Consider the following 12,905-nt stretch of genomic DNA (forward strand, 5'->3'; position numbering starts at 1 on the left):
TTGAAATAATGTCTATTCGGGTCTTTATTTGAAAAAATGAGACACTTCAAGCCATTTTCTGAAATTTTCCCTTTATTTTGTTTTATGTTGCAATCTTGCCCATGGACTGAACTAAAATATACTCTTTTTCCCCCTCTTTTTTTTTCCACTTAAAAAAGCCGCTTGATCAAATATTTTTTTATCTTGAGCAAATGCACCTTGAATCAAGGAAATGACTTCGCATTTCTTCAGAAGTCTTCCAAACGCAAGTGCTCATGTCAACATTTGCATCAAGATTTCTAACCTTTCTGTTTCGAAAAATTATAGTTACTGCGATTTTTCTTTTCGTATTTTATTAAAAAAAGAGTCAAAACCACACTGTGAATCACGTTGACCCATCATCAGCCAATGCATGCGGATCAGCAGGCGCTGTCCATATCCCGACCTCATCGTCACAAGCGAAGAATGTGAACCAAGCGATCAACCATCGATCTTCGAAGGAGAAGACTTCACAGATTGGCGCTTCTTCCGTCGGCGATCGTCCTCACTTCCTCTCCAATTGCTTCTGGCTTCTCCTGGCACCCTGAAAATTCCCCATGGCGAACGCGCTTGTCAGCGGAGCATTTCTCTCGGCTTTCCTCCAGGTGCTCTTCGACCGGATGGCCTCTCGCGAGGTCGTCGACTTCTTCCGGTCGCGCAAGCTTGACAAGGGGAGGCTGCTGCAGAAGCTGAAGGCCGTGCTCCTGTCCGCGAACGCCGTGCTGGACGACGCGGAGGAGAAGCAGATGACCAACGACCACGTCAGGGAGTGGCTCGACGACCTCAAGGACGCAGTGTACGACGCCGACGACCTGTTCGACGAGATTGCCACTGAAGATCTGAAGCGCGAAGCCGGGGTCGAGCCTCAGGCTCTCGTCTGTAAGGTCTGGAGCTTTGTTGCAGACGCTCGCAGGAGTAAATTGAGGGATAAGTTAGAGAGGGTTCTGGAGAGATTGGAGAGCGTAGTGAAGCAGAGAGAAGTGCTGGGCCTAAGGGAAGGTTTTCGCGAGAGGACGGCTAGAGCTTTGCAGACCACTTCGTTGGTCGAGGAATCGGGAGTTTTCGGGAGGGAGAAGGACAGGGAGGCGGTGATCAAGTTGGTCTTGTCAGATCGGGGCGAAAAGAACACCAGCGTGATGGCCATCGTTGGGATGGGCGGTGTCGGTAAGACCACGCTATCTCAAGTCGTGTTCAACGATGGTGCGGTGAAGGGGAGTTTCGAGCTGAGGGCGTGGGTTTCCGTGTCCGACCAATTCGACATCTGCAAGCTGACGGCGACGGCTCTTGAGGAGTTCTCCTCCCCGTCTAAGAAGGAGACCGAAAATCTCAACCAGCTTCAGCTCCAGCTGAAGAACTTCTTGACAGGGAAGAAATTCCTATTGGTGTTGGATGATGTTTGGAATGAGGACTCAAATCTTTGGGATGCGTTCCTAGTTCCTTTTACCTATGGAGCAAGAGGCAGCAAAATCGTCGTGACGACACGAAATGAGAACGTCGCATCGGTTGCTCGTGCCGTCTCGACATACCCTTTACAGAAGTTGCAAGACGATGAGTGTTGGGACTTGTTCGCAAAACATGCGTTTGACCAGCATAACTTCGAGGCGCGCACGAGACTTGAAGATATCGGGCAAAGAATTGTAAAGAGATGTGATGGATTGCCTCTTGCGCTGAAGACTATAGGTAGCTTGTTACGCTGTGAGTCTGGTATCAGGAAGTGGGAAATAATTGCAGAGAGTGACATTTGGGATTTGGCACCTGGAAAGAATGAAATTCTCCCTGCGTTGTTGTTAAGTTATCATTACCTTCCTCCACTACTGAAACGATGTTTTGCCTATTGTTCAGTCTTCCCAAAGGATTGCATATATAAGAAGGACCAGCTGATCTTACTTTGGATGGCTGAGGGCTTGATAAAACAACCTAACGCCGGCAGGACATTAGAGGAAGTAGGTGATCAGTGCTTCTGTGACCTTGTGTCTAGATCTTTGCTTAATAGAGTAAGTGATGTTGAATCGAGCTTCCCGATGCATGACCTGGAAGAAAGCGACGTCGCATTGACCTTTTCGATGCATGACCTGGTCAATGACTTAGCAAGATATGTAGCTGGTCGATCTTTTTTTAGCTTGGATGGAGGCAATGCACGCCAGGTGTCCTCAAGCACTCGCCATTTGTCATTTGTAAGAACTGAGTATGATGTCGCTTCTAGATTCAGAGTGTTAGCCGGGGCAATGAATTTGCGTACTTTCCTGCCGCTAAACGTGGGTCATGTGAGACTTTACGAGTACAATTTGTTGACTGATGAGGTACTGCATGTTCTGTTGCCGACCCTGAGTCGGTTAAGGGTGCTATCTTTGTCTCATTATCAGAAAATCTCAACGTTGCCCAGTTCAATTGGATGTTTGAAGCATCTGCGCTATTTGAATCTCTCCAATAATGCTAGTCTAATCAGATTGCCTGATTCAATTACAGCTCTATGCAACTTGCAAACCTTAATTCTTGCTTACTGTCCGTGTCTCGTTGAGTTACCGAGAAACATGGGCAGCCTAACCTATCTGCGTCATCTTGATATAAGGTGGACATCCCTGGAGAGAATGCCGTGGGGGATGAACAGACTGAAGAATTTGCAGATATTAACTAATTTCGTGGTGGCCGAAAACGGTGGGACCAGGGTTAGGGAGCTAGGGGGGCTAGAGAATCTTATGGGTACACTCTCCATACAGGGTTTGCAGAATGTTGATAGTTACCGAGATGCCGAGATAGTCAATTTGCAGGGAAAGAGGTACTTGAAAAAGTTAGTGCTGGAATGGGGTTGTGATGACAATATTACGCAGCAAAATAGCTTAAATGTATTGAACAAGCTGCAACCTCATTGGAACTTGAGAGAGCTCATCATTATATCCTATGGTGGTAGGTCATTTTCCACTTGGCTGGGACACGGTTCATTCTCTAATATGTCAGTCGTGCGTCTTGAATCTTGCAAGCACTGTGTGTCATTGCCTCCTTTAGGACAGCTACCATCTCTGGAGAAGTTGATAATCGAAGGATTCGATGGAGTTACAAGTGTGGGTACCGAATTCAATGGTAGTAACTGTATACCTTTTCAGTCACTTAAGTACTTGGAATTTGCTGACATGCGCAGCTGGAAAGAGTGGGCTTCTTTTGCAATAGAGACAGGTAGTCTTGCCTTTGCACATCTGCAGGAGCTTCGTATTAGAAAATGCCCTGAGTTGAGTGGAGGTTTTCCCAACCATCTCCCTTCTCTAACAGCCTTGTCCATTGAAAAGTGCCCACAGCTGACCTCTTCTCTACCATTCGCACCGCTTCTCCATAAGATCAATTTGGATGATTGTGGAAAGGTTTCTGGAGTTGAGCCTCTCCTAAATGGCATTGAGTTACGAGATATGGAAATCATGAATCTTTCGACCCTTCCCTTGAGGTTTCTTCCTCCTAATATGACAAGACTCAATCTTAGAGGCAGTTGTGAAATAGAGTTGCCAATACACATATGCCATGAATCTCTCCAATATCTAAACTTGAGCCAGAGCTGCGATTCGCTTATATCCTGTCCTCTGGAAATTTTCCCCTCGCTTAAGAATATTCAGTTGACGGGGATTAAAAAATTGGAACATCTTTCAAATTCAGATGGTTCATCACTTCTTCTCCATTCGATGGACATTAGTTTTTGCCCTGAATTTAGATCTTTCCCTAGGGGAGGATTGGCTGCCCCATGCCTCACTTCGTTAGGGTTGAATAACTGCCGTCATCTAAAGTATCTGCCAGAAAACATGCAGGCTCTATTTCCTTCGCTTCAGGCACTGACAATATCCTCATGTCCACAACTCGAGTCATTTCTCATGCGGGGTTTACCCTCCAAGTTGGTTGCGCTTTCACTCTCTAATTGTGACAAGCTTATCACTGGCCGCAAGGATTGGGGTCTTCAATCACTATGCTCTCTACAAACTTTTACCATTGGGCAAGAGAAAAATATAGAGTCATTTCCTGAGATAGGGCTTCTTCCAACCTCTCTTACCTCTCTGAATATATCTGGCTTTGAGAATCTGACGTTCCTGAACTCTAAAGGGCTTCATAGCCTGAGCTCCCTTGAAAACCTCTCCATTAGCAGATGTCCTAAGCTCCATTCCTTCCCAAAAGAGGGACAAATTCTGCCCGCTTCACTTACCACTCTGTCGATTTATGGTGTGGGTCTAAAATCACTGGATAACTTAGGGCTCCACCACCTCACTTGTCTCAAAGAATTTCGCATAAATAGCTGCGGAAGTCTTCGATCCATGCCAGCAGAGGGCTTGTCATCCTCCCTTTCCAATCTATTTATCTATCGGTGCCCTTTGCTGGCAAAAAGATGCCAGCGGAAGAAAGGGAAAGATTGGCCCCTAGTTTCGCACATTCGCTGCATCGTGATTGATCGTGTGCTCGTCACATGATCGTATATCTTGCTTTACAATCCCTCCTTTTACCAAGATCTCACTCAGGTATCTCCCTTGGCCCTACACTAAGTAAGCCATTTATTTATTCACGACATACTTCAGTTGCTTTGTGGTCAAGCACTAACATCTGGCTGTATTTGCCGCATGCTACTCTAATAATGCTCCACAATGGAGATTATTTGTAGTTTCACCAGCTTTCCATCGTTGTTCCTACGATTGGGCTGCATAATTTTTTTTATTGGTTGCCAAGTTATTTAGCTGGAGCGTCTGCTTTTCCCCTTCTCCATTTTCTCTATATAAATCACACTCCCATACTTCAGCTAAGCATCTGTCATGGTCTTCATAGTCTCACCTGGGAATGATTATTTCATTGCTACCTTATGTCGCCATCAGATTATTTCAGCTTTAAGATCTCGCTATTGTCAACACCTACAAATGCCAACTTATAGAACTGTTTGTGCATGAGCTAACAATAGTAAATAGAGCAAAGAGATTCATGGCTACCTAAAGAAGGCATAGCCTTGATTAGGCTATCCAGATGAAATTATTTTTTTCTCGAACTCTGGCACGTCCTCAAGTTAAAAAGAGAGAAAATTTGCTCTTATCAACAGATGCTTTCTGTTGTGTAAAGCCGTATAATATTGCGAGGGAGACGTAAATTCTTAAGACCAAGCATGATTCATAACTGACCTCTATTACGCTTGCCAGAACAGTGTGGTGTCATGGGTGGAGTGTATTTCTATTTGCTTTGTATGTTTATTTGTCAATTTCAGCTTAACATTACTCTAAAGTCATACGGTTTAACAATTTCCCTGCCTACATGTGGAATTCTGATCCATGGAATGTGAAAATGGAACAGTTTAAGAGATGCGAGTGACTCGGCATTTTGTAGTGGCATATCCACTTTAGTCACTGATTATATCGTGACATCAACTAAATCCATCGAACTGAAGGACTAAAAAAAAGTATGTAAAAGTTAGGTTTTTATTTGTTGAAGTTGAAAGTTTGCATCTCAAAATGCAATTCAATCGAAATATATGAACCTATTGTAATTTACCCTGTTTTGTGAGAATATAGTTTCTTTGAGGGAACTCAAGCATTTTTATGTGCACGTACTGTTGAGGAGCTTCTGTGGATGGAGATAGAGCTGGAAATGTATTGCTAGCTTTTAGCTCGATTAGAGTATCCTTTAGTTGTTAATACTTGTCTTTCAATCATTGCAGGTGGAGTGCTTCTAGATGGGGCTAGACTAACTAATGTTCCAAAAATACATGATGCATACACAATAAGCAATATAGGCACATGCTGTGTTGAGATGCATGTATGGATTGTGACGCAGGATTAGTATGGTGTCGAATAGTTGATATATCTTAGTTGGCCAAAGCGTTTGAGTAAAATTGGCCTAACTGGATATGTTAAAAGGTTTGGACTTGGGCTCTCTCTTGGCTTTTGCTACGCGCTCCCAAGCCAATTGTTGATTGGTGGCAACCTGTTGGTGCAAAAGAATGCTTGGATTAAGGGAGAAGTATACTGAACATTGAGCTTACACATAAGAGGGAGATAAGAATTGATGCAGTGTGGAGTAAGAGAAAGACAAGAATTGATATGGTATGGAGTACTTAATATCTCCTAGTTGGCCCATGATTCATTGACTTAAGCTTTTGAGTATATGTTGGGTCCAACTATATTTGTTGACAGGGTCGAACTTGGGTGGTTTCTTGGCGATCTCCCATGGGATGGCATTGAATTTCTGCTAGGCACTACCAACATGCCATGGTGGATGTTGGATGCTGCTTTGGATGGACCTATTCTTCTCCCACAATATCAAGATAGTTTCAGTTAGAGGGTTGTGAGGAAAAAAAAATGGTGCTCAGTGGACGAGTGAATTATGAGGATCATGAGCAACATAGGCAGTGGGATAGTGGAATTCGGCAAGGAAAACAAATCCATTCTTCATGCTGTGAGCAAGCCAAGTGATTGACTCCTGGAAATGTCAGAATCAAGGTCAATTAGGAGTATCGAAATTCCATTGTCAGTTTGCAGCTTGTGAGAAATTGTTTACCGATAAGTGCGAGTGCAGGAGAGGCACTCCAATGCAATTGCAACGTTTAGTTGAACACAGTGACATGCCATGTGAGAAGTACTTGCCTAATGGTTTGGTTGGATTGCTGATTTAGCAAGCTGATACTTGTCGCAATGGAGAAACAAGAAACCATTCAAGGTGAAACGGAGCCAACACATGGTCTGTAGAGGTACATTCCAGGCGTTCGATGTTGTAGCTTTGGAAGCAAGGATCATATCTGAAACCGATGATGGGCATGAGATGAGTGAGTTATGGAGAGATTGTTTGATACAACTTTTCGATCATACCTGTGGCCGTAAAACTGGATGCTTCCGCTTTCGCAAGGTAACATCTCAAAGCTATCATCTGGAACCAGAAAGTTGTCCCGTCTAGCTTACAGCTGTCTCCGTGTGTTACCAAATGATCGCAACTATGATTGTACCAAATGGTCCTTGAGTGGAGCTTCATAGCCTATAAAGGATTAGGAGGGATTGGAGGATTGATTGAGTGATACTTCTTTCTCTTTGGTTGAGTGGTTCTTTTCTTCAAAAGCACCTCTAATTCTCCGGGACACACTTAAGCAAAGAGCGGGAATAACTCGTGCATGCAAGCATATACCCGTTTCATGCTATTGGAAGGTGTAACATATAATGAATTTTGGGGTCGTGTACGAGTCTTATTTATCATGTTCAAGTTTGAAAGTCGTCACATGTACATCAAAAGTGGCTACGTATGTATATAAAGGATATATAAGGACGAGCATTCTGATTCGTATGTATCACATGGTCAAGAAAGATGAATCAAATAACCTTCATTCCAACTTCAAAATCTGTAACTGACCCAAAAAAAAAAAAAAAACTTGGAAATCTGTAAAGACGTCATTTCTCAATATGGCGAACCAGTCCAGAAACCTTGTGGCTACGCAATAGACAGTTATTTTGAAAGGATGTGGTGTATTATACTAATCAACACTGGCACAACTAGCAGTAGATGCCGATGCTGATTTAACTCCCACAAATTCAATGAGCAAGAAGGGGAGTTGAAGCATCTAAGACGAAGAAAAACTAACTCGCTTGCTAAATGATTTGGACATAGAGAACAACAAGAATTGTGATCTTCATATCACTAGCGTTCATCCGACCAAAATAACAACAGCAACTTGGATGCAGATCAGGAAAAAAGACCTACTGCAAGAGAAGATACAGGACACAAGTCATATCTCGCAACATAATATCTTCAAAGCAGTCAAAAAATAGCATCTCCTGGTCTCAACTCGTCCAACTGAGGAACAGCATAGCATGAACACTAGGCTAGACTCATGCCCATGGAATGAAGTCGTACATGATTGTGCCACAAACAGAGCACAACAAGAAAACCACCTAATGATCCAACGGAACCTCAAAAACAAAGATGGTTATGGGTACATAAAATCATGAGGCAAACTCCTATCAGATTGTTCGAAAATGTCCCTCTCGTTCAATAAAGTTCTACAGTTTACCGTATCAATTGATGAACAGAAATTTACAAACCAATCTGTGTACCCTAGGTCCCCAGCATTCCTGTGGAAGAAATGAAGAAATCATATCCTGGCCCTAGCATGAAAATCTGACAAACCATATTCTGCTGAAAGAAGCACGGGGATACAGCATGGCAACATGTCTTTGTCCACAAACTGCAAATATAGGTTTCTTACAACCATTCATCATCATGGAAATTTCGAAAGCTAATGAGGGTGAAAACGACACCCCCTTGTACAAAAAAGAGAGCAAATCCAGTCATCAGACAGGGAACCGACATTTTACAACTGCCAAGAAGTATGAACATCAGAGACATCAGACAATATTCACATCAACCACAGAGGTAAAGAGAATCTAAAATCCAAAGCGCTCTTTCCACATTTGCGACGGTAATCGATACATCAGCACTCAAACAGGTCTGCAGATGCCATTATGGGCTGTATCGGACGAGGGATCTGCCAGGGCTTCATCAACGGGTCGGGAATCTCGGGAATATCAATCGCGAGCCCACTGACCACCTCCACGATCTCAAGCACCGAGTTCAGGGACCGGAGCCTGTCGGTAAGTTGCATCCTGAGGACATTGTTGGCCGATTCAACCTCAGCATACTTCTGCGCAGCCGCATTGATACTCGCCACGAGCTGAGCGTTAGCCTGCTGCAGTTGCCCCACTTCTCCGACCAAATCCTCCAGCTGCTTCTGCCTCCTCATCCGGGAGCGCCTGGCCGATTCCCTGTTGGACTCCATCCTCTTCCTCTTCCTTTCATCATCGGCCACCCCACCGAGCCTCAGGTCGCCATCGGATCCCAGCTCGCCTGACGCCGAACCGAACCCATTTTCGAGGGCCTTTCCCCGCGATCAATCAATCACTCGATTCAGAAAGCGACCGATCAGAGGGTCTCCGCGTACCGGGAGTTAACAACGAATTCCGATGGAATCAAAGGGAGGTACGAATCGCGATCAATCGGAGAGAGAGAGAGACGGGCGTTCATGAGAAGACGTAGAACCAGTAGAGGAACACCACCGAGAAGGAGTGGACGATCCGCACCCGGAACATGAGGATCGCGTAGTTCATGACTCGGTTTCCCACATCTGAAAACCCTAGACCATCTCCCACAAGCGCTCAACCAGTACCCTCCGATTCTCAACCCAACGCAACGAAGGGGAAAACGAAAACGGCGACAACGCAGCGGAAAGACAGCAGAGAGAGAGAGAGACAAAGATAGAGAAGGAGGACCTAAACTTAGCCGCCGCCGCCGCCGCCGCCGCCGCCGGCGGAACTCGCGAACCAGAGAGAGGTCGACGAATGTTGGCCAAGGAGGGGAGAAAGGGATTATATAGAGGAGGCTCGCGGGCTTCGATTGGTCCGCCGGGAAAACGAATACTTTCGGAATCTTTTTTTTGGGTGTAATTTGGGGGTTTAATTTTTTTTTTTTTTTATCGTAAGGGGGTTTAATTTATTAGGACGGATTTTGCTTGGGCGTGTCCCGATTGCCCAATCACATTCGGAAGCGTGAGATTATATTTCTTTCTTGAAAAAAAACTGAAATTACCTTTTTAACAAATCGATTAAAGAAGAAAATACATGAGATACTCGAGGAATAAACGAATTTGGAAATCTATATTGGAGATGTGGAAGAATCTAGAGATCCTCTTCTGATTTTATTTTGTCAGTTGTTTTTTTTTTAATCTTTTTATTTATCCATGGGACAACTAATATCAGACTTAATCTATTTTTTACTTTTTAGTACTTTTTTTTTTTTTTTTTGTGTTACCCTCTTTCTTTACGCAACCGTGTTAACCACAATACATGGGGGGAACAGATGTTATTAAATTTTAAAAAAAAATTGGTGGGGGAGGAATGACGTCATGGCGCACATCTGATGTGGCCGTGGGATTGGTCAGATCTCGTCGTCATCGTCGTAGTTGGTGCTGCCCATGTAATGCGCACATTGTTTGGGACGTTAGCAAGTAGCACCACACCTCACAGAGCAGGCAAAAACCGTGGGTTTGACCGGGTCAAACATCGGACATCGGATCTTCTTGGGATACATCCCCCCTAGAATAATGCACGCGAGCGCCAAGTTGTGATACGGAGAGATATTTATTTTAACGTTTTCTGTTTTGAGACATTAATTTCGCGATACCTTTTAATTTTCATAAAAAAGGACTTGCGCAATGGAAATTAGTCGGGATGTGTGAAATACGGGCTAAATCTTGGATTTCTGAAATTGAAATTGGATGAAAAGAAAATGCATGTGATTTGGTGAAAGCAGTGACCGTTTGGAAATTGATAATGAAAATATGTAAGTGGGTTCTTTGTGAGAAAATAGGGATAGAAATCAAAGTGGATAGTGCATTTTGGGATTGCAAACATTGCATCATGAAATAGTGCTAGAAAAATGATTATTGCAATCGTTTTATTCCACAAAAAATAAATGATTTGAAAAAAAAATTATTCTTTAATCTGTTTATTCCACAAAAAAATGAATGATTTGAAAAAAATGAACTCAATGAACAATACTAATCACAACCAAGAGCCAACTACTGGCTCCCAAGGAGCAAACCTAGGACACTGTGCCCAAAGTTGCGATCTTAACACTTTAATCGAGAATGATATATTTCATATCAAGGTTAAAACTACATGGTATCGGCACAAGATGCAACAAACTCGAGATGCATAACATATATAAGGCCGAACGACATAAGATTTGTAATACTTTTTTTTTTCAATCGATAAGAGTTATAATACATTGGCTAATCATTAATGCTGCATCATCACTACCAAATTTAGGGTCGATGACTGGGTGAGACTTGCCTCGCCAGCCTTTGGTCATGAGGAGAAAATATTATATTCAATTTTGATGTCAATTCAGCAAAATATTAGTCCATTCATCTCATGGCACGTGTCACGCGTGAGCCACTTACTGTCATCACCCATGTTTGGTTGCTTTCTTAAGGGGAAAATATTTTATGTTTGGCAACAATTTTGAAAGCTACTTGGCCAAATGTCAGCATTCCCCCGTCTTTGCCCAATGCTAATGTTGGGGAGGACCAGCTTTGAGCATTTGATATTTCGGAAATGCTCGTTCACTATTCATCTTCTTCCCCATTCTTCTCCGTTCGTCTTCTTCGTCTTCCTCGCCGCTTGAGAGTTCGGCTTCTCTGGCAGCCGCCATCGCCACGTGGGGGTCTCGCGTCCTCGGTGACCATCGCCTAGGGTGGCGGGAACCGCGACTTAGGCGGGGTCGCTTGGCAAGCGCGAGCCAAGCGACACCACCTGAGGTCCGAGTGACCAGGCGATGCCACCTGAGGTTGAGATCTGAGGCCGCCAAATTTGGCTGTTCGGCAGCCAAATCTGGTGGTCTTGAGGCCAGATCTGGCCATCGGATGGCCATATCTAGCCTTCGCGACCTCAGGCCGTCAAATCTGGTGGTCCGGCGGCCAAATCCAGTTGGCTAGCGGTTGGCTGACCGTCGGAATTTGATTTTCTAACTTAAATATAAAATAAAAAATAGCAAAAGTCAATTACAAAGGTGAATTTTACCAAACGGTGTTTATGCTAAGTTGCTTTTCAATGTTACAATTTACCAAACGGTGTAACATTTTCGCAAACCTCTTTATCTCAAAGGTATTTGCGTTTCACAATGGCGTTTCGCCCGAGCCAAACGGGCACGCTTCGTCACGATCTCTCTCTCCACTTCCTTTTGACCCCTTTTCCCTTCTCCAACTCTCTCTCTCTCCCCCTTCTTTTTGACCCCTTTTTCCTTCTCCAACCTCGAGCCCAAGCCATCGCCATTGCTGACCATGGCAAAGGGCACGCTTGGAGTCTCCAACAATGAGCTTGCCGCCAATGGATCCCTATTTCTTTGTAAACCTTATGGTGGGGAACCTTGAGTTGAAGATCCCCATCACTACCAAGCCCGCTGGCTCTACCGTCCACCCATCGTCCTCTCCTCGCTTCTGCACCGACTTTGTTAAATGGACGGGAGATGGCAAGAAATTTTTTTGAGTGCGAAAAGCCTAAGACTTTTTGTTTTCGAAGTGATTATTTTTTAATCGTGAATGCATGACATGCCTGTGACACATTCGCATTGAGAAAATATCAAGTGAGAGCAAGATTTGATGAAAAATACTTCATCAAACCTTTTAAGTTGCATCCCAAAGATACTAAAGCCCAAAATATGGGGGCAAAAACAAGAGGAAATAGAAAGAAGCAGGAGAAAGAAGTAAAATTTGTACTTATTTTTGAAAGCCCATACCCTTATGAAGCCCATCGATCCTCATCTTGGGCCATGAGAGACCCGCCGTTCACTCGACCCAACTTGATTTTCTTCCTCTTACGTTTTCCCGGGAAAACCCTTCTTCCCCTCTCTAGCTTTCTCCCGGAAAATTTTCCGATCCGTTGCAAACCGTTCATCATCTTCCGTTCTATAACAGATCTCGATGACCTGCGAGGCTGCGATGGAGATTCGCATTGGAAGAGGCTACGCGTGGGCCATTGCCGCCGGATTCATGGCCGCTCTTGCAGCCATCTCCGCCAAGTTCTTCTCCTCTCAGGTAACCCAACCTCATCCACGCACTTGTCCGTGCGAGCTAATCCATGATTGTCCCCCGCCGTTCTGCTTTGTCACTTGAGATTGTGCGATCGTTCTAGCTAATGCAAATCGAAATCTGGTGTGTCTGTTGGGCCGTGTCCCTAATGTATCTCCGGCTGAAGCACTTGATGTTGCGTGGCGCAATGTGAGCCGCAGCCGATAGCCGGTGTGCGGCGATACGTCCAATTTTTGGTTGTTTGAGGATTAGCGGGAGCTCTAATTGAGGAAATCTCCTGCCAATTCAACTACTTCTGTGGAGAGTAGTTGAA

At 44.2% G+C, this 12,905-nt stretch overlaps 2 protein-coding genes across 4 annotated transcripts in view; one reads left to right on the forward strand and one right to left on the reverse strand.

Moving 5' to 3' along the window:
- The first annotated feature begins 430 nt into the window (after positions 1 to 430).
- The window catches only part of LOC104416399 (putative disease resistance protein At3g14460), a 55,108-nt gene continuing 42,633 nt past the window's right edge, over positions 431 to 12,905 (forward strand). The window contains exons 1-2 of one of the 3 annotated variants that reach the window (XM_039300525.1): positions 431 to 4,505; positions 12,696 to 12,726. In XM_039300525.1, the coding sequence (XP_039156459.1) occupies positions 576 to 4,457 (3,882 nt within the window). In that variant the 5' untranslated portion in view covers positions 431 to 575 and the 3' untranslated portion in view covers positions 4,458 to 4,505; positions 12,696 to 12,726. Of the gene's footprint in view, positions 4,506 to 5,683; positions 7,291 to 12,695; positions 12,727 to 12,905 lie in introns of those variants that run through there. The other 2 variants (XM_039300524.1, XM_039300523.1) reach the window with 2 other exon arrangements.
- On the reverse strand, positions 8,121 to 9,113 carry LOC104456692 (bZIP transcription factor 53). The gene is made up of 2 exons (XM_039299618.1): positions 9,039 to 9,113; positions 8,121 to 8,884 (listed from the first exon to the last, which is right to left on the reverse strand). Exons 1-2 carry the CDS (start codon positions 9,111 to 9,113, stop codon positions 8,441 to 8,443), a joined length of 519 nt encoding a protein of 172 aa, XP_039155552.1. The 3' UTR covers positions 8,121 to 8,440.

This window comes from Eucalyptus grandis, chromosome 8 (assembly GCF_016545825.1).
Source record: "Eucalyptus grandis isolate ANBG69807.140 chromosome 8, ASM1654582v1, whole genome shotgun sequence".
In the NCBI taxonomy this organism is placed as follows: Eukaryota; Viridiplantae; Streptophyta; class Magnoliopsida; order Myrtales; family Myrtaceae; genus Eucalyptus; species Eucalyptus grandis.